Consider the following 22707-nt stretch of genomic DNA (forward strand, 5'->3'; position numbering starts at 1 on the left):
AGCGGAAAGGCAGCGCTATCCTGCAAATATGGCGGATAAACAAAGCAGTTTCCCAGAATTCTAGAGATGGTCCTCACTGCAGAACACAAGATCCAGGGGGTGGAGTTGGATCTAGATCCAACTCCTCCCACCTTACATAGACCTAAACCTACCCGTCTCCACCCCCTGATCCATAAACCCACCCATCCCCACCCCTAAACCTACCCATCTCCACCCCTAAACCTACCAATCTCCACCTCCTGGATGTGGATCCAACTCCGCCCCCTGGATCTTTGTTCTGCAGTGAGGGGCTACTGGAATTCTACGCGGCGTTACGTCACATTCTCATTCTCTATAGTTTTAAACTGTGTTAATCGTTATTTATGATCCGCTTCGTCAGTTTCATCTAGCATATCCATGTGATGCTAATTAAGTTTACTAATGCAGCCGAAGCCCTGGTAACGTAAACAAAGTGGCTCGAGGAGCATTTATGATGGCTGTTTTGCTATATAATGCGCTCTGCTCTGTAACGCACACACAAAGGCTTCAGATAGCGCTTACATCATGCACAGATAGCGCGTGCACAGAATCGTTCAGCACGGAAATTTATTGTCAACACTGTTCTGTGATTTCTCAATAAAATAGCTTAGAAACTGAAAAATTCAAGCATATATTTCTTAATACCTAAATCCCACAGCTTCACTACTAGTAGAGAGTAGCTGCCAGATAGAATTAATTCACACACGCAATCGCTCTCACTAATGCATTCATATGAATGTAATCTTTACTTTATCTGTATCTGATTTAGAACGAGCAGAAATCTTGTGAGAAATATAACGAACCAAAGACACAAGAACTGATAAAAAATGAGCGGTTATAGGAGCAATAGCCATGTGGGCGGCACGGTGTCATATGCCATAGTTGTGCACAAGGTGTTTGTCACAACTCCAGACTTATGTGTTCATTAATGACGTCATCAACGACTAGTCGACTTCGACTCGACTTTCATCACATAAAAGTCGACTTTAAAAAAAATCTGAAGTCGCCCTATTTCAGACTGATATATGCATTCCATGAACTGGGTCAAAATAAACGGGACAGAATATAAACAAGACCTCATAGTATGCAATGAAATTGGAGGATGAAATTCCTGTTTTCAGTCAAATTCGGAAAATACTTTTCATTGACAGCACTGTGTATTTTATTGTCGACAAACTTTTCACAGGACATTTTTCAGAACATCATCATGCACTTAAAGTACATAGATACTGTGAGTTGGGTGAACTTGTAAAAGCCAACAGCTTGAAGTTCTACAGGTTCTACAGCGTTTATATGGGTCAGATGATGGTGAATATATTGTACCTTCTTTTGTGTTGGTGTAATAGTTACATCTGTTTTTTTTTAAACTGAATGCACAGATATTTTTAGTCGAATACAGATTACACTTAATTACCTTAACTAAGGTTTGTATGAACACTATATTAGTATGGAAATAAGTCTCTTGGTGTTAAGATATTGACACACCTAGTGTAGTTTCAACACTAACGGTGTAAATGAGGGGAGGGAAAACACTAATGGTGTAATCGGTGAACACTTACAGTGTTGTTTTTACTCTATGCAAGTGTAAAAAAGTAACACTATTAAAGTGTTAGTTTAATTATTTAGTATGGACCTATATAAACCTCGAAAAAGTGTTAATTTAACACTTTCAAATTTGCTGTGTAGGCATACTAATGTCTGAAACCATGAAAATAAGTGAGCAGCTGCCTTTTAGCCAAAAATATTTCTGGGCACATGACAATACCACTACAGGATGTACAGTGATTATGCTTTAGCTGAATACTTTGTTAAAGGGTAAGAATAAATTTCCATTGCAGTAATGCTGACGAATGACAACTTGTTACGTAGACGAACGTGACAACAAGGTTGAGGATCCACTCACAGGTTTTATTGAAAGAGCATGGTCAGACAGGCAGGTTTAATCGCCAGCAAACACAACAGTAAGGGCAAGGCAAATTGTAATCCACAAAAAAAGGCATGTGATCAAGGCAGGCAGAAAACAATCACTAAACAGTCCACGAATGATTAGAGTCCAAGGGCAGGCAACAAAGAAACCCAACGAGAATAAACAGTCCAAGAGTGATCCACTGGCAAACACAGAAACAGGAAACCAGCGAGCAGGGCTAGGAATTGCAGTGTAGCATTAAACATACAATACTTCACAATGAATGAGAGATTAAGCCAGGCTTTTATAGCGTGTGACTAATAAGGTAATCAGAGACAGGTGACTACAATTAATGAGTGCAGATGAGTCCGGGCAAAGGATTATGGGAAATTAAGTCCTGGGTGAATAGTAAAAGTCAGGGATGGAGTGACCTCTGGTGGAGCTCATGGGCGCTCCAGCTGGTGATCATGACACAACTCTTGAATGACAAATTTAAAACTATTTGCTCAGGTCACTGAGCCTGAGGCAGGTGGTTGCTGGGGGTTACCTCATCTATCAGCCTACAACGTGATTCGCGTTTGTTAATGGCACACAAAGTGTGTGTTTCTACCTAGGTAAGTTTGAGCTATTGGCTCAGACACACATAGTTATTTAGGTCATTAGTTAAATAAACATAAGTGTACAGCACCCAGGTTCGCATTGCTAAGCCAGTAGTGTAAGCCGATCAGTTACACAACAATTGTTCTCTAGCGTTGTCATTCGGCAAAGCAGGCCCAGGGTCACATAGATAATCTGCTCGTGTTATTTATTTTTTTCTTTCTTTTCATCTCTCTTCTTGTCCAGCTTTGTTGGGGTGTTATTTTATTTGCTATTTATGCAGCAGCAGTATGTCTTAAATACTCACAGCACTGTATCGGCGTATGCACTGGCAGTAGCAAGTTTGCATACTTGCAGCAGCAGCAATAATCTACAACTACAGCAATAACCAGCAGCAGCATAGCAGATCTATTCCGCCAAGACCAAATACAGTAACATTGTCATAACCATTACCATGCCAAAATCTTCCATGAGTTGTCATGATTGAAATAAGATTTTTAGCTGAAACCATGGTCTTTGATGATTCATAAAATCCAAATTAACTAACTAAATAAATAAGCAGCATATCTAGAAATATAAAATTAATACCCAACAATACATTGAGGTCTTAAGAAGTGAAACGATCGGTCTGTGCAAGAAACTTATTATTTACAACATTATTACCTGTAATCCATAGCCTCAGGCAAACGGTCCAGGGTGATCCGGTTCTTTTTGGGGAACCAATTGAACTTGTTTAACCAGTTTACCAAATCGGACTGAACTGTCTGATACAGCTCTACAAGTTACTCAATCTAACCTCACTTTCGTACATGCCTGACAGTCACATCGACTTGAAATGAGCCAATATACTGGTGTGTATGATCCTATGAAACTGTTTTTTGCCAAATCATTCAGCGTTCCAGTTACTCTAAGAGTTACTGAACTGAGGAAACAGTTCTGACTTGGACCAAAGACCAGCACATGTGAGAACTGAGCACTTGAATGAAGGGGCAAAATTAAATTTTTTATGGCTTATTGTTAATGTAAAAAAGTGAGTTGATGAAGTTTATTCACTTTATATACTTTAGACATGTAAAACATCCATGTTTTACATCATTATTGGGTGCTTTAATAATATGATTATGTATGTTATGTAAGGCTACGTTCACACTGCGAGCCTTAGTGCTCAATTCCATTGTTTTAAATGTGGCCATTATCAGATTTCCAGTGTGAACAGATCATGGTTCTGAACTGACCCGCATTCGCAAAAGAACGATACGAACAGGTTTTCCAGATTTTCACAACAAAATCTGCCCAATTGCTTCTTAAAACTAGTCCAAAACTAGCCCAACCATATTCAGGGGGTAAATATTGTTTTAGTGGTGTCACGTCAACTCTCAAAGTTGAAAAACAACCGGCGGCAACAGTGGAAAAAGTAGCCCAATTCCAGGGTGAAACTGGATTTGGCAACACTTGCGCAGTACGCTGTTATATGGAAGTAAACACGAAGGACATAAGTAAGCGATTATGCATTTATTTATATTATGATCTGCTGCAGAAGCCAGTGAAATTATGCACAGGATATATGAAAAATAAAGACAAGGATGCGACAACAAACAACAGTTTTGAAACTTTTGTGACACGAATCCTCATGTTTTGCTTGTATATAGAGTTGTCACTGTAACATCACTGTACTTCCACTGACTACCTTTTGCAGCTGTCTTGATAACTTTGGGTATGTAAAATCTTTGAAGTGTCTCCCGTCAGCGGGGAATTATGATGAATGTCGATCTAGAGTGACATAAAAGCCGCATGAAATCTGACATGACCGTTCACACTGCGGTTGCATTGCAAAACATCTGACATGTATCGGATTTAGTACCACATATGGAAGTGGCACAAATCGGAATTGAAAAGATCAGATTCCATGTGGTTTGTGCTGTTCACACTCATGACAAAAACAGATGTGTGTCACATGTGAGCAAAAAAAACAAAAACAAAAACAATCGGATTTGGGCCACATTTGCCTGCAGTGTGAATATAGCCTAAACTGAACTAGTGAATTGTTCCAGTTCATTGAAACAAACTGTCAGAAAGAATCAGTTCACGAAAAATAATTGGATTTTCCCCATTTGCTTGAGGCTATGGATTATAGGTAATAATTTTTTGTTTCTTGCATAGACCAACTGTTTTGCTTCATAAGACCTCAATATATCATCAGTAGGGGTGTGCACAAATAATCAAATATTTGATCTGTAATTATTATTCGAAAAATAAAAACACTTTACCACGTGTTGCTTTGCTGGACGTAAATGCAGGAAATCCATGATAAATCCTAAGCACGCAAACTAAAAGTCAGTTATAACTAAATGCGCTGGGTGGCGCTGTAGAGCATGTTAACAAGTTGATTGTATTTCACCACAGAATGTCGTTGTCTACCTCGCAAAGTTTTGAATTACTTTGATCAAAATGATCTTACTAAATGAGCTTATAAAATTACTTTTGCTCCAATGAATCAGTGAAACTGAGTTATAATATCACAATGAGAAATCACATGAAATCCAAACACCAGTCGACTGAGGAAAGACAGCTGTCCATCACTGCTTTCACGACTTGCAGGTAAGCACAGCTATACCCCGAGTAAGCAGAAAAGAGAGCTTATCTGGGTAGTCAAATGATCTTGAGACATATGCTCCCTTTTATTTTCCTCGAGGGAGAGTGGTTTAAGAACAGAAAACACAAAGCACTGTAAGAAACTTTGCTTGGCACACCATTATCTTTGTGCCTCTGGAACGTCTGTGTCGTCGCAAATTCTTATTGTTGTCAGACTGAGGAGCCAGCTTTCACCGAGCATGTGGATATTGTTTTTCTCAACATTAACATGTGAAACATAGGCCGACTTGAGTGTATGTACATTCTGTGCTGTAATGGGCATGGTTTATTTTTTCCGCTTGCTCTGCTCAAGCTCGAATGCTTTTGTTCATTATATATATATATAATCTTTTTGTTTACAAACGTTTTCAACTAAATCAACTAATATTTGAATATTCGTTTCTTTATGAGCCCAAATATTTGAATACAATATTTTTGAAAAATGCCCATCCCTAATCACCAGGAGCTAAAAATATTCTTTACTGTTCTACTGAAGATAAAAAGTCCACTACATCTTGGATGGCCTGAGGGTGAGTAAATTAACAACAAAGTTTCATTTTTGGGTAAACTATCTCTTTATTGTTTAAGGAACCTGTGGAAATTCTCCTGGCAACCATCAATAGAGGAGAAAATGGTTGAAAATGGAGGATGGAGTAAATCATCTTCCAAACCTCTTGGAATCTCTACTTGGGCCCTATCCTTTGAGGTTACAGTTTGATTCATATGATATCATATGAGAACAGACTGAAGACATTGTGCTATTTATTATTATTATTTTATTTGTTTTACATGGAGGAACAGGAATTCACTGAAGCCACAAACTACCAAATCACCAATGTTGTAGGCACTCGTTAATTCATTATTTATATTGATATTTCTAAAATCTAGCATATTCATTAAGCAGTGAAATGTCAATTACTATCAGATTCAAATTTCTTTACCTGTGTTTTTTTTTCAGATCATTTTAATCTTCCTATAGTATTGGAACAGGATCTAAAATGAAAATATTGACTATAGTCCTTGTGTATAACATATCTTGTATAACAGCCATGCTAGCTACAGAACACAAACGTTTACATATTGAAAAAAAAAAAAAAGTTATAGTTTTATTTGTAAAGTAGGTATGTCTACATCCTCAATGGTGTTTATATTCACAAAACATGAGTACTGAAATACTATTAAGTAACAATATTCAATGCAAAATGTGCAAGCATATATTTAATTAATGCTATCCTGCATTGAGTGACTACATTATTACCCACAGCTAACAAATACTGGAATTTAAATATTATGCCAATGTTTGTGTACCCCTGGGTTCCAGCGCCTTTTCCAAAAATTCCTGAATGACAAAAAAAAAAAAAGGAGAGACAGAGAGAGAACCATAAGTATATATCTACAATCACAATAAACAATTACAAACAATGAGTAAAATAAAAAAAAAATAGGGATGCACCATGTATTGGCCAATAAAAGCAATTATCAGCATTATTGGCCACCTGCCAATTGTTTAAAAACAGCTAATGATCAGGGCCGATTATATCCCGTCAATCAACAGGGGCCAGAAAAATGTGTCAGACTGCAACTATAACAACAAATTATCACAATCTCACTTAAAAATATAGCAGTTAACACAGGTTCTGTTTAACCCTATTTACTGTTAGCGAGCATTGCTAGTCTTTAGGTGAAAAATTAATCTGTGCAAATTAATCCACAGGAAAAATAAATAAATGGAAAAAAAAAAAAAGTGTTTGTCTTGGTAATCTTTAATGAAGACACATTTTTATGAAAACTGAGTTGTATACAAACATTTCAGTTTTTATTTTCAGGTGTGATTATTACATATGAAAGTAAACAAAGGTTGTTATTAATTTTAAATCTCTAATATTATAGTAATGTACCCATTAAGAGGGTTCCTTGTATAGTTTACAGCAACAGTTCAGAGAGATTGTGTTCCTTAAGAAAACTAAGCTATCAGCATTGGCAGATAACATTCTGAGTATTGGTGCATCCCCAAAAAAATTAAAATAATTTTAAAATTTAAGATGGATTACCCTGACAGGATCAGAGAAAGTGTTGCTCAGAGGTGCTGTTTGCCCTCCTTTCAGTTCTCTGTATTTCAGATATTCATGGGCAAAAGAAATTGCCGCCTCTTCACTATTCAGAGAAAAAAGCACAGTGAAAGATACTTTTGTTAGAAATACAAATTAACTTAGCCCTTGAAAGTGAAAATTTTAATTTAAAACATTTAGATGGAAATACAGGTGTGCAATATGTATTATGTATCGTAACTGGTTTAACAGCGTGTGAGCTGAGATTGAGTGTCACTTACTTTGCACAAACCAAACAAAAACATCTTAAGAGTGCATGCTTTCACTGCGTAATGCTACTCATTAGAATGCTTTTGACATTTAAATATGGGGGCAGAAAATGCACCTATTTTTGTCTTTATTTGTATTATATTGCATACAACATTGCATGATACTGAATTAAAATTGTTAAAAACACAACTGATCTAAGAGAACTGAAGTATTAAAGTGCCTCTGTTATGCTGTTTTGAATATTACCATTCATTTAGTGTGTATATAGCTGTTGTTGAATGTAAGAGGTTTCCAAAGTTTCAAAGTGTATGATAAATGGGGTTATCACCACCCAAAAGAAATAACCGATTCTGAACTGCCTGCATAGTTTTGGTCCATCTTGCTGCAATGTCTAGAATACACTGTTTTCTGTGTTGTGAAGGCAAAACTACTTTATACGTGATCCCAAAGAATGAGGATGTGAAGAGTTAGTCACACATTATTGTCTTGAAATCAGCAGTGTCGATTAATGCAGCTTGTCAATTAATGCAACTAACCGGTCAAAACAATCTGAGAAAAGAGGTGATGCTGCAATGCATATGAGAAAACTGAAGTGATTTTTTTTATTTTAGATGCATGTAAACCTATGGACTACTTGCACTGAGCATCATCGAGTTGACCTAAACGCTTATTAAAATGGGAGTCCATGTGATAATTTCAAAATCTTGACATTTTCAGAGGCAGGAGAAGAGATATTCTGATGATTACTGTGTACAGAATTTTCCAAACTCGACAGAACTTTAAGTTTTATTCCAACATAAGCCAATCTGAGAAAGCAGTGGCTGGTAAACATGTGATTTTCACCACAGGGTGTCTGCTCTAAACTAGTAATCGCAATGCTGCAGTGCGTGCGAGATCTGATGAATACGATCAGAATGAACCTTTATTTATCTGTATTAAATATGTTAGTCACTATTGTGTGTAGAGAGGATATATAAACGCACACTCACTTGCAAATAAAGTATTTTATTTAATTAACCAACATTTCGGCAGGAAGGCTTTGTCAAGGTTTGTCGAGGTATATAGTCACTATTCTGTGTCATTTTTCATTCACAATCATTTCAGTACATGTCGGGCTGCACAATATGGCCAAAATGTATATCACAATATATTTCTTAATTTCGGTCGATGCAGTATAATTCCGATATCGATATGAACAATATTTTAAAAAGCCTCAGAAAAACTGCCAAGAACGCCCAAAACGGATGGCTATACCTACAAACTTCTGAAAAATGAACTTGCCAAGTCTATGAAACCTCCTCCTATGAAACTATATAATATTTTAGAAATAAAAATGGTACAAATAAATTAATGTTCACCTTTTATTTGTATTTAGCCTTCATACAAACAAGAAATGTGCAATCAACGTCAAAGATACCATTCCCTTCAAAGATACATTCATATAAAAACACCCGCGCCACGTTTTAATTTTGAAACGTGCAGTGCTCATGTTTATTCAACAAAGCCAAAGAGCTCTATCATACACCCGGTACAATGCGATGCCAGGCGCGATGCAAGTGGTTTTTGCTAGTTTCAGCCCAACGCAGTTATCATTTTCATGTCTAGCGCCACGTTGTTTAAAGCAAATGCATTTGCGCCCATCTGTCCCCCCCTGGGCCTGCTGGTCTGAAAATGAGGTGTTCAGGTGCATTGTTGGCACGTTGCTATTTTCCCAACTAAAACCTGCTCTAAAGTTGATGGCACAGTATTTTTTATATTTATTTAATGGGTGCATTAGTAATGTGCACCCGCCTGTAGGTGCATAACACACACTCCCACTTAAAAAGATGAGAGAGGCCTGTAATTTTCATCATAGGTATACATCAACTATGAGAGACAAAATGAGAAAAAGAAATCCAGAAAATCACATTGTAGGATTTTTAAAGAATTTATTTGCAAATTATGGTGGAAAATAAGTATTTGGTCAATAACAAAATTTCATCTCAATACAGAGGTCAAATGACAGAGGTCAAACGTTTTCTGTAAGTCTTCACAAGGTTTTCACACACTGTTGCTGGTATTTTGGCCCATTCCTCCATGCAGATCTCCTCTAGAGCAGTAATGTTTTGGGGCTGTTGCTGGGCAACACAGACTCCAAAGATTTTCGATTGGGGTTGAGATCTGGAGACTGGCTAGGCCACTCCGGGACCTTGAAATGCTTCTTACGAAGCCACTCCTTCGTTGCCTGGGCGGTGTGTTTGGGATCATTGTCATGCTGAAAGACCCAGCCACGTTTCATCTTCAATGCCCTTGCTGATGGAAGGAGGTTTTCACTCAAAATCTCACGATACATGGCCCCATTCATTCTTTCGTTTACACGGATCAGTCGTCCTGGTCCCTTTGCAGAAAAACAGCCCCAAAGCATGATGTTTCCACCCCCATGCTTCACAGTAGGTATGGTGTTCTTTGGATGCAACTCAGCATTCTTTCTCCTCCAAACACGACAAGTTGAGTTTTTACCAAAAAGTTCTATTTTGGTTTCATCTGACCATATGACATTCTCCCAATCCTCTTCTGGATCATCCAAATGCTCTCTAGCAAACTTCAGACGGGCCGGACATGTACTGGCTTAAGCAGGGGGACACGTCTGGCACTGCAGGATTTGAGTCCCTGGCGGCGCAGTGTGTTACTGATGGTAGCCTTTGTTACTTTGGTCCCAGCTCTCTGCAGGTCATTCACTAGGTCCCCCCGTGTGGTTCTGGGATTTTTGCTCACAGTTCTTGTGATCATTTTGACCCCACGGGGTGAAATCTTGCGTGGAGACCCAGATCGAGGGAGATTATCAGTGGTCTTGTATGTCTTCCATTTTCTAATAATTGCTCCCACAGTTGATTTCTTCACACCAAGCTGCTTACCTATTGCAGATTCAGTCTTCCCAGCCTGGTGCAGGTCTACAATTTTGTTTCTGGTGTCCTTTGACAGCTCTTTGGTCTTGGCCATGGTGGAGTTTGGAGTTGTTTGAGGTTGTGGACAGGTGTCTTTTATACTGATAACGAGTTCAAACAGATGCCATTAATACAGGTAACGAGTGGAGGACAGAGGAGCCTCTTAAAGAAGAAGTTACAGGTCTGTGAGAGCCAGAAATCTTGCTTGTTTGTAGGTGACCAAATACTTATTTTACCGAGGAATTTACCAATTAATTCTTTAAAAATCCTACAATGTTTTTTTCTGGATTTTTTTTTCTCATTTTGTCTCTCATAGTTGAGGTATACCTATGATGAAAATTACAGGCCTCTCTCATCTTTTTAAGTGGGAGAACTTGCACAATTGGTGGCTGACTAAATACTTTTTTGCCCCACTGTATACTGTGATATATTGAATTATTGTCCAGCCCTAACTATATGTAATGCCAAAATAATAATATTTAAAGTAGTTGCACTGTCAATGCGTTACAGTTTAAAATTAATTAAATGTTTAATTCAATCTTTAAGGCAGTTACTACACATTCATTCACAGCCATTACACTGGAATAAGACAAATCTACAACAAATAAAACCAAAAAAATTAAAATTATACTTAAACCATGGTAACCACAAATTAACTAACCATAGTTTAACCATCGTATTTGTAGTAAAATTGTGGTTATACAAATGGTAATATGCAAAAAAAAACAAAAAAAAAACATGGTTACTACACTTTTACTATAGTAAAACCAGGATTAATTTTCGTAAGGGTGTTTATTAGTCAAACTGTAAATTCAACAGGTATGAAATATGATCAGTAAGAGAAGATGAGCGCTGGACCTCGGCAGGTTAGTGAGGAAATATATTTATTATTCAGAATGCACATTTGGATGGGAAATATATTTATAACATTTCAGCAGGTTGAATTTAATTTATGTTTATGCAGAGAATATGATTAATTGTAAAAAAAATAAATAAATAAAAAATTGTCAGCCCTAAAAAATATTAATAATCTGCGTTTTCATGAGAAATTGTCTGTATGTAGGTGTGCTAAATGCTGAATGCGGAAACTACCGAGCTATAATAAGTAGAACGCAGAAGTAGTTGTGCAAGTAGTCCATTGTAGGAGACATCAAAACAAAATGAGGAACCTTTAAAATGTATTATTATTATTATTAAAATGGCATAATAGGGGCAATTTAATATTACTGTACCATTGCAGTGTTCATCGCGATACTTCCCAATCATATATATATATATAAATAAATAAAATGAAATTTCATCTAGGATCAACTAACCCATTTTGCCCCACAAGGCACTTCAGCAGCTCCTGCACGGTTTCAGAGTGACCCTTTGAGATCAAGTGCCTCTTCAAATAAGTGAAGTGTTTGGTTTTCATCAATATCTGGGACTTGCCATTTCGACAAAGGAAGGTAAACACTGTGTCTCTAATCTACAAAAAAATAAAAAGGTAAGAAATTTGAAATCAATCAAACAAAACATAAAAATAAACAAGTACTAAGAATAGATTTGTTTTAACAAAACAATAACACCTGTGAAGGAATGCCGGCTAACTCTCCAGTAGTCATGTTTTCCTCTACCTGATCCAGAATTAGTGTAGAGTTACAGGATAACAGGAAGTTCTAATGTATAAGACATACAAAACGTTGTTTAGTACAAACTAAAAAATGAACAAGTATGCAGATCACAAATAGTGAAATAGGAGAACTTACATAAATTCAATAATAACTGAATAATGACAGTCAAATCAAATAAGAGAATCCCACTCAAAGAGATATATTACAATTCCACAAAATACATATTTTAGAAATTGTCAAAATAGCAATAATAGAATTGAATGAATACACTCAATTTGTAGTTTACGATAAATATTGGAAAATTACTTGCACAAATCACTATATATATATATATATATATATATATATATATATATATATATATATATATATATATATAAACTGATTTTATTTAATCTTTAAAATGTTAAGATGGAAAATCGAGTATTAATAAGAGCATAGCCAGTGAATAAATGTGTTTAGATCTTAACCAGACTATCGATAGTGAATGTGAACCTACTTGAATCTGTGGTTCCTTCTTTTTGGCACAAGGTATGAGCAAGAGTGTTCCCAAAGAGAAAGCCTGCAGGCTGAACTGAGAAAACCGCTTGGCAATGGCAACCAGATCCAAAGTAAATAAAATGGACATCTTAAAAAAATAAAAAAGTAAACAGAAAAATTCAAGCACATTTCAAACCTTAAAAAAACAAAGGTTAAAATCAAGCATTTTACAAACTTTACACATGTTTAGGGTATTAACACTATAATCAATATTTAAATATGTCTAATTAATTAATACAATTTGTATGTATGATTTATGAAATTAATAAACTGGGATGCAAGTTTATCATAAACTGGGGTCCTGGACCTCTCATAACCCATTAATAGACAACATTAACCTGGGGTGTTCCCTAATGTTACATTCAAACTAGAAATTAGAAACATAAAACTATTTTTTGCTTAATTATTGTGCTGACACAACACTAAATTGTTAGGTATTTATCACAGTTCTGTTCGTAATCCCTCTATAATCTCTAAACACTCAAGTGTACCATATGCTGATTGACACTTGCGAAGCATATTCTCATTATAGACATGTATGTCACTCCCCCAATTTCAAAAACTCATCAGATCAACATGAATTACACAAATTACCTCAATTAACTTTTTTTTTTTTTTCCCTAAGCTCATTCATGTAGCTCTTTGCTAAAGAGATTTGAATTGGGTGTATTAAGGGAGAGTAGCATTAATATATGTAATATTATTAGGCCTCCACAATTATATAAAATCATAATTAACAACCATTTTGGTTGGTACTGTTTACATGATTATGATTTATTAAACAGCTGCTTGGATTGGAAACTTACTTTAGAAGCAGCACAAATGTCTTATACATTACATCATGTTGTTGAGGGCTGAGAGGAAGAGAGGCTGTGAAATGATCAAACACAAAGATTTAAAAGTATTTAAATAACAAAACATTACATGCAACATCACAGAAAAAATGTATAAAATAAAAATCTAAGTATGCCTCTTTTTACCTGTCAAGAAAGGGGCTTGAATTACACTCCGCCATATCCTGGAAAGACTTTGCCCCTGCAGCAATTGATGGATAAAAAAAATAAATAAATAATAATAATAATAATAATAATTATTATTATTATAAAATAAATAAAATAAAAATATTTGCAGAAGTGTGTTAAATTTACTTAAATTAGAAGTTTTAAAGACAATACACATGGAGGAGCCCAATCCAGCAATGATTTAAAGGGGCTATCAATTGCATTTTTTTTTTTTCATGTTTGTTTCCTGAGGTGCACTTATATAATGTTAGTACGATTTTTTACATCAAAAACAGTGATAATTGAGAAATAAAAGGATACATTTTCAGCCCATTTCTAAACGATTACTTGTATCTTAAACAGATTGCCCACAGCCAGCCACTTTTTCTTTAACACTAGAACCGCCAGAGGTCGCTGTATACCTAAAAGCGCCAGCGGGTAAATTTTACTAACACACATAACAACTGTTTTTATACAGCTAAAGAACATATTATTTCACTGTATTATGCCACTGTCTTCAGAAAGAAGTGTCTAGAGTCATGAAAAAATATGTCTAGTCGTCAAATATATTTTTACCCTGTTGTTTTATGTTCAAGACTTTTTAATGCAGCCTACACTAGTCCATAATGGTCAGTAAGCTTATTAAAAAAAAAAAAGCCTGCACTGACAACGAAAATTAGAAGGTAGTAAATATTTGGGTGGTGTAATATTATAATACAATGACATTAATCAATATTAGGATAACCCATGTTATTTAAATTACTAAAATACCCAATAAGACAACAATGAGCAACAATAATTCACCACACTGCATAGGATGATGCTATGGCAAATTCAAGTGCACAGCTTCACCTAGGCCCAATTATTAATTTGTTTAGTTATATAATTTATAATTTGAATAAGAGAACAACACCAATAAACTTCAGGTAATCAAAAAAAAAAAAAAGTTTTATTCGTTACATCATAGATCGGATTTATTTTTTTTCTTCAGGAAACGGCCATACTAGAATAAATAGCAACACAGTAGCAAACAATAAACGATATAGCAAGACAAAAATTAAATAATAAAACCAAAGTTTGACCAATTATGAGTAACGTTAGGCTAAAACGTCTAAATATGATGTCTGGATCACTGTCAGATGAGCCGTCAGATGCTCAACCGACCCAGGACGCATAACTTACCATCAGACTCTCCATCACTCATGGCATTTAGTGTTTCTAATACCTATCTTCCATAAATCGCCTTTTAGTCATTTTGACTTTATTTATGAAACTGATAACCGCTAAATCAGTGAGTGAAAGGCTTTGCCTAGAAACGTACAATGTTAAAACATAAGCGGCAAGAAAATGACAGCGCGAAAATACATGCATTATATAGCGGGTAAATTTGATGTGGCGCGGCGCTTATAGGTATAAATGCTCCGTTTTTTGATCTGGTTTTATCTAAATAATTTTTAACAACACTGAATTGTAAATTACATAATTTTAGAAAAAGTCAATGACTGGGAGACTTGAATGTTTTACGTACATTTGAAAAACAGCCACAGGTAAAATTTACCCCGTGGCGGTTCTAGTGTTAAACAAAAAAACAATGTCTTTGACACATGTATTTGTGTGTGTGTGTGTGTATATATATATATATATATATATATATATATATATATATATATATATATATATATTTTTTACACACTCACGCACACACACATACTGTATACAGTGAGGAAAATAAGTATTTGAACACCCTGCTATTTTGCAAGTTCTCCCACTTAGAAATCATGGAGGGGTCTGAAATTGTCATCGTAGGTGCATGTCCACTGTGAGAGACAATCTAAAAAAAATCCAGAAATCACAATGTATGATTTTTTAACTATTTATTTGTATGATACAGCTGCAAATAAGTATTTGAACACCTGTCTATCAGCTAGAATTCTGACCCTCAAAGACCTGTTAGTCTGCCTTTAAAATGTCCACCTCCACTCCATTTATTATCCTAAATTAGATGCACCTGTTTGAGGTCGTTAGCTGCATAAAGACACCTGTCCACCCCATACAATCAGTAAGAATCCAACTACTAACATGGCCAAGACCAAAGAGCTGTCCAAAGACACTAGAGACAAAATTGTACACCTCCACAAGGCTGGAAAGGGCTACGGGAAATTGCCAAGCAGCTTGGTGAAAAAGGTCCACTGTTGGAGCAATCATTAGAAAATGGAAGAAGCTAAACATGACTGTCAATCTCCCTCGGACTGGGGCTCCATGCAAGATCTCACCTCGTGGGGTCTCAATGATCCTAAGAAAGGTGAGAAATCAGCCCAGAACTACACGGGAGGAGCTGGTCAATGACCTGAAAAGAGCTGGGACCACTGTTTCCAAGGTTACTGTTGGTAATACACTAAGACGTCATGGTTTGAAATCATGCATGGCACGGAAGGTTCCCCTGCTTAAACCAGCACATGTCCAGGCCCGACTTAAGTTTGCCAATGACCATTTGGATGATCCAGAGGAGTCATGGGAGAAAGTCATGTGGTCAGATGAGACCAAAATAGAACTTTTGGTCATAATTCCACTAAACGTGTTTGGAGGAAGAAGAATGATGAGTACCATCCCAAGAACACCATTCCTACTGTGAAGCATGGGGGTGGTAGCATCATGCTTTGGGGGTGTTTTTCTGCACATGGGACAGGGCGACTGCACTGTATTAAGGAGAGGATGACCGGGGCCATGTATTGCGAGATTTTGGGGAACAACCTCCTTCCCTCAGTTAGAGCATTGAAGATGGGTCGAGGCTGGGTCTTCCAACATGACAATGACCAAGCACACAGCCAGGATAACCAAGGAGTGGCTCTGTAAGAAGCATATCAAGGTTCTGGCGTGGCCTAGCCAGTCTCCAGACCTAAACCCAATAGAGAATCTTTGGAGGAGCTCAAACTCCGTGTTTCTCAGCGACAGGCCAGCAACCTGACTGATCTAGAGAAGATCTGTGTGGAGGAGTGGGCCAAAATCCCTCCTGCAGTGTGTGCAAACCTGGTGAAAAACTACAGGAAACGTTTGACCTCTGTAATTGCAAACAAAGGCTACTGTACCAAATATTAACATTGATTTTCTCAGGTGTTCAAATACTTATTTGCAGCTGTATCATACAAATAAATAGTTAAAAATCATACATTGTGATTTCTGGATTTTTTTTTAGATTATGTCTCTCACAGTGGACATGCACCTACGATGACAATTTCAGACCCCTCCATGATTTCTAAGTGGGAGAACTTGCAAAATAGCAGGGTGTTCAAATACTTATTTTCCTCACTGTATATATACACATATATACATACAGCTACAACAAGCACTAGTCATATATTTGAATGTTTGAGCAGCGAGCTCATTGGCTACCGATACAGGAGAGAACCAATCAGCTGTGCTGTGTATTAATGATGTCATTATATCAGATTGAGTTAGACCTATCGGACAGCGCCATCTATAGTTTCATGCCAGAACTTTGTGTATACAGGGTTGCTGCAGGATTTTTAAACTCAAATTTAAGACTTTTTAAGACCTGCACAAATAAAATGAATACCATATGAGCGGGGTAGGGCAATGTCTATGGTAAACTATTAAACTGTAAAATGACTATAAAAAACATGATTTACAGTTCAGATACAAGTTTTCACAAAAACAAAAAAAGTTGTATAAAATGATACACCACATTTCAGCCTTTAAATCATTTTAAGAAAATAGATGAGTCAAAAGTATAATTATTATATTAATTTAAACAATTATTATGAATAAATTATTATATGAATTAAATAACATACAAACACATTTTACTGTTTAGATTTTTATAATGATTTATCTTCTTAACGATCCACCAGTTCACATTTACAGCTCTGTATGTTTGCAGGGTAAAAACATGGGTCAATTTTCACATAAAGTACATAAAATAAAATAGACCTACAAGAAAACATTTTTATCCATCCCACAGTCTTGCTAGCTGTGTGTGTCCATTAACTGATAGTCTTTTTTTTCCCGCTTCATTTCAATCTCTTTACATAACGCTCTGACCAGTTTTGTAAATAAGCCTACTGTAATTACTCGACAAAGTTTTGATTATGCTGACTGGAATTTATAGCCTATTGGAAATGCAGTTTAAAGGTTGAATTTAACATATTGTATATGTCTCTTTTTTCTGCAAATTATTAATATTAATATGTTTCGTTGAGGAATGAATCATTCACGTAGTTTCATTTGTAAATGAAAACAACACTCATTTATCATCACGCACTGGCATAAATAGCTTACAATCATAAAGTATTGGCATAATTGTCAGGCGTTTACAGTATTTGCAAAATATATGGTAGCCTAGCAAATAGCATAATTATACAGAACGTTAATTAGGTAAAGCGATACACGAACTGAAAGGGGAAATAATAAAATATATTTATATGAAATAATATAACAAGTTAATATAACCTAATAATAATAAAAATATACAAATATTAAATTAAATGTTTAAAATGTTAATACAATTTTTTTATCCATCTCTGATAATACCGGGTTGCTATGGTAACGTAGGTTTGTTTACGCATTAAACTCGTGGCCATGAGAAAAATGTCGTTCCCTCAACATAAGTCGTGGCCTCGAGATGTTATGTTGAGGGAACAACATCCATTTCTCGTGGCCACGACTTCTTATGTTGAGGGAACGACATTTTTCTCATAATATGACGTTCCCACGAATTAATATCTCGTGGCCACGACAAAACTAAGTGAACCGAAGACGGCCCTTCCGGGCACCGTAGAATACAAGAAGATTGTTGTTGTTTTTTTTTTTCTTAAGAAAACAAGCAGTTAGTAAATGAATAGAGTGCAAGTCTAAAAGGGGATTTTTTTTTAAAGAATATAATTAGAATAGAGAGTGCTAGAGTTAGAGTGTCAAATAAAGATGGAAGAGATGTGTCTTTAGCCAATTCTTAAAGATGGCTAAGGACTCGGCTGCTCGAATTGAGTTGGGCAGGTCATTCCACCAGAAGGGAACATTTAATTTAAAAGTCTGTGAAAGTGATTTTGTGCCTCTTTGGGATGGCACAATAAAGCAACGTTCACTTGCAGAACGCAAGTTTCTAGAGGGCACATAAGTCTGAAGTAATGAATTTAGGTAAAGGGGTGAAGAGCCAGTGGTGGTTTTGCAGGCAAACATTAATGCCTTAAATTTTATGCAAGCAATTAATCAGCATTCTGGATTAATTGTAAAGGTTTGATGGAAGACAGAACAATAGCTTGAACAAGGAGTTGTGAAGCATGTTCCGAAAGAAAGGGCCTGATCTTTTTGATGTTGAATAAAGCAAATCTGCAGGACCGGGCAGTTTTAGCAATGTGAACTGAGAAAGTCAGCTGATTATCAATCATAACTCCAAGGTTTCTGGCTGTTTTTGAAGGAGTTATGGTTGATGTGCCTAACTGGATGGTGAAATTGTGATGAAACAATGGGTTTGATAGAACCACAAGCAGTTCTGTCTTGGCAAGGTTGAGTTGAAGGTGATGGCCCTTCATCCAGCAAGAAATGTCTGTTAGACAAGCTGAGATGCAAGCAGCTATCGTCGGATCATCAGGATGGAATGAGAGGTAGAGTTGAGTGTCATTAGCATAGCAGTGATATGAAAAGCCATGTTTCTGAATGACAGAACCCAGTGATGCCATGTAGACAGAAACGAGAAGTGGCCCAAGAACTGAGCCCTGAGGCACTCCAGTAGTTAGATGTTGCGACTTGGACACCTCACCTCTCCAAGATACCTTGAAGGACCTATCTGAGAGGTAAGACTCAAATCATTGTAGTGCGGTTCCTGAGATGCCCTTTGCCGATACAGTTGACAGGAGGATCTGGTGGTTAACCGTGTCAAAAGCAGCAGACAGATCCAGCAAGATAAGTATTGAAGATTTGGAATCCACTCTTGCCAGTCTTAGAGCTTCAGCAACTGAGAGCAAGGCAGTCTCGGTTGAATGTTTACTTCTGAAACCAGACTGCTTGCTGTCGAGGAGGTTGTTCTGTGTGAGAAAGGCAGAGACTTGGTTGAACACAGCTCGTTCAGGTGCTTTTGCAATGAAAGGAAGAAGGGAAACCGGTCTCTAGTTCTCTAAAAGAGATGGGTTAAGGGTGGGTTTCTTAAGTAGTGGGGTTATATGAGCCTGTTTAAATGCTGCACCAGTTTGAAGGGATGTGTTAATGATGTGAGTGAGTACAGGTACAACTGCAGGAGAAATGGCTTGAAGGAGATGAGATGGAATAGGATCAAGAGGTCAAGTAGTAGGATGATTAGAAAGGATGAGTTTGGAGACTTTTGCCTCAGAGAGTGAAGAGAAGGATGTGAATGAATGCATGTTTGCTGGTAAGATGTGCTTGACAGATTGTGGTGTGGAAAATTGTGCACTGATGGTTTTAATTTTATTTATGAAGAACGTGGCAAAGTTGTCAGCTGTTAGAGTAGAAGGAGGGGGAGGAGGAGGACAAAGGAAGGAGGAAAATGTTTAAAAGAGCATGCGAGAATTAGACAAATTGATAATTTTGTTATGATAGTATGTCCTTTTAGCAGTGGAGACATTAGCAGAGAAGGAAGAGAAGAGTGACTGATACACATTAAGGTCAGTAGGATTTTTTGATTTGCGCCATACCCTTTCAGCAGCCCTAAGCTTAGAACGATGTTCGTGGAGAACATCAGACAAGCAAGGGGCAGAAGGGGTAGTACAGACTGGCCTGAAAGACAAGGGGCAGACAATATCTAAACAAGATGTAAAAGTGGAGCAGAAAGTATCAGTAGCACAGTTAGCGTCAAGAGATGATACCTGTTTAGGGGGAGGAAGTGAAGATGAAACCATAGCAGATAGCCGGGAGGGTGAGAGTGAGCGTAGGTTACATCGAAAGATGGCATGTGGAGGGGTGTGTGTTGTGTCAGGAACCATGTTGAGGTTAAGATTGAGGAGGAAGTGATCCGAGGTGTGCAGTGGAGTAACCAGCACATGATCAGTGGAGCAGTGTCGTGTGTAAATAAGGTCCAGTTGGTTGCCTGATTTGTGAGTAGCCGTAGTTAACACTTTTTTATTTGATAGGAAAGTAGGTAGACAGGAAACAAAGTTGGAGAGAGAGAGGGGGGACGGGATCGGGAAAGGTCCGAGAGCCGGGATTCGAACACGGGATGCCCGAAGCGCAACGGCGCTACATGTCGACGCGCTGCCCACGAGGCTATCGACGCCGACGTTAATACTCTCTTGAGATCAAAAGAGGCAAGTCTGCAGCCTGAGGTTTATCTAGGTGGATGTTGAAGTCTCCAAGCACAATTAGGGGAGTACCATCCTTAGGAAAGGTTGAGAGCAGCACATCCAATTTATCCAAGAAGTTACCTTGTGGTCCTGGGGGTCGATAAATAACTACAAAATGAATTTTAAAAGGGTGGGTAATAGTGACTAAATGTGATTCAAAGGAGCTGTTAATACCCAGAGAAGGTAAAGGAATAAATTTCCAATCATTAGAGATAAGCAGACCAGTGCCTCCACCTCTTCCAGTCAGACGGGGAGTGTTGGAAAATGAGAAATTATTGGAGAGTGCTGCAGGAGTAGCAGCGTCCTCTGGTTTGATCCAGGTCTCTCTGTCAGGGCCATGAGGTTTAGCCTTGAATGACCCATAATAGATGTGATGAAATCTGCTTTGTTTACATGTAGTTTTTATATGTGTACCACTGTTCAGAACTGTGCTAACTAACCATGTGCTGATTAGCATCTTTGAGCTAGGTTCAAAAATATCTAAAATTGCCACTACCGAAACATTTGGAGGAGTTTTGGTAGTGACGTCTCTGGTTTTTTGGGTGTTATCCCATAAAGTTGTCACTACCGAAACAGTCACGACCAATCATCGTTTCAGTAGTGACAAAAGAGAACACATAATCCTTATATTTGGGGGAAATAAACAACATTTTAGTATAGTTATGCAATTTATATTTTTTATTTTTAGTATGTTTTAGTATGCAAGTTAAAATTCTGTAATGTGGTCACAACCAAAGCATTACTGTCACTACTGAAAATGTGCAGTCACTACCGAAACATGGGATGTTTTGTCAAAAATAAAGTATACTGAATTATCAACTAAGATGTTATGATAGTTTTTTGTTCAATGTATACTCAAACTAATGAATCCTTAACTTTGAAATTAGTATGATCAACTTTTTACCTTTTACAAAGAAAAAAAAAGATTCAAAATACAACAAATCTCATAAATTACACTTGAAATATTGTTAAAAATGTAATTGTTATTGATTTACACACATACTGATAAAACAAAAATGTATAGCCTGAATGCACTGTAAGTCGCTTTGGATAAAAGCGTCTGCTAAATGCATAAATGTAAATGTACCGCTGAAAAAATTTAAAATAGTAAAAAAAAATAAAAAATTACAATGTAGATGTAAGCAAAATTTGAAAAGGTTAAATTATTATTACTGTGTTTTGGGAGTGACAAATTTGGGGAAAGGAAAAATATTCCAAACCTTTCTGAAAATACAATATGAGAATTAAAGGGATACTCCACCCAAAAGCTTTGTTCATCTTCGGAACACAATCTAAGATATTTTGAATGAAAACTGGGAGGTTTGTGACTGTCCCATTGACTGCCAAGTAAATTACACTGTCATAGAATAGCATACGCACTTTGCGTCCATCGGATGCTCTCCAAAATGGCACTATGCTGATACAGAGAGGAGACATATTGTTGAATAAAAGTCATTATTTTTATTTTCTTTGCAAACAAAAAGTATTCTCGTAGCTTCATAAAATTCAGATTGAACCACTGATGGCAGATGGACTATTTTGGCGATGTTTTTTATACTTTTCTGTGCCTTGACAGTGTAATTTACTTGGCAGTCAATGGGACAGTCACAAACCTTCCGGTTTTCATCTAAAATATCTTAAATTGAGTTCCGAAGACGAACTAAGCTTTTACAGGTTTGGAACGACATGGGGGTAAGAGATTAATGACAAAATTTTCATTTTGGGGTGGAGTATCCCTTTAACTGCACAATTACTAGAAATGTGTACTTTGGATATTACACAATTTGCATACATACAAATGTTTTGGAAAAATACATTTATTTCAAGACGTTTCCAATTCTGACTTTGG

At 36.8% G+C, this 22707-nt stretch overlaps 1 protein-coding gene across 1 annotated transcript in view; it reads right to left on the reverse strand.

Moving 5' to 3' along the window:
• Positions 1-5912: 5912 nt before the first annotated feature.
• The window catches only part of kntc1 (kinetochore associated 1), a 130753-nt gene continuing 113958 nt past the window's right edge, over positions 5913-22707 (reverse strand). The window contains 8 exon segments of the mRNA XM_058777423.1: positions 5913-6491; positions 7204-7306; positions 11711-11865; positions 11966-12055; positions 12510-12628; positions 12631-12638; positions 13357-13420; positions 13531-13585. Of these exon segments, the coding sequence (XP_058633406.1) occupies positions 6441-6491; positions 7204-7306; positions 11711-11865; positions 11966-12055; positions 12510-12628; positions 12631-12638; positions 13357-13420; positions 13531-13585 (645 nt within the window). The 3' untranslated portion in view covers positions 5913-6440.

The sequence above is a fragment of the Onychostoma macrolepis genome, chromosome 05 (assembly GCF_012432095.1).
Source record: "Onychostoma macrolepis isolate SWU-2019 chromosome 05, ASM1243209v1, whole genome shotgun sequence".
Taxonomy (NCBI): Eukaryota; Metazoa; Chordata; class Actinopteri; order Cypriniformes; family Cyprinidae; genus Onychostoma; species Onychostoma macrolepis.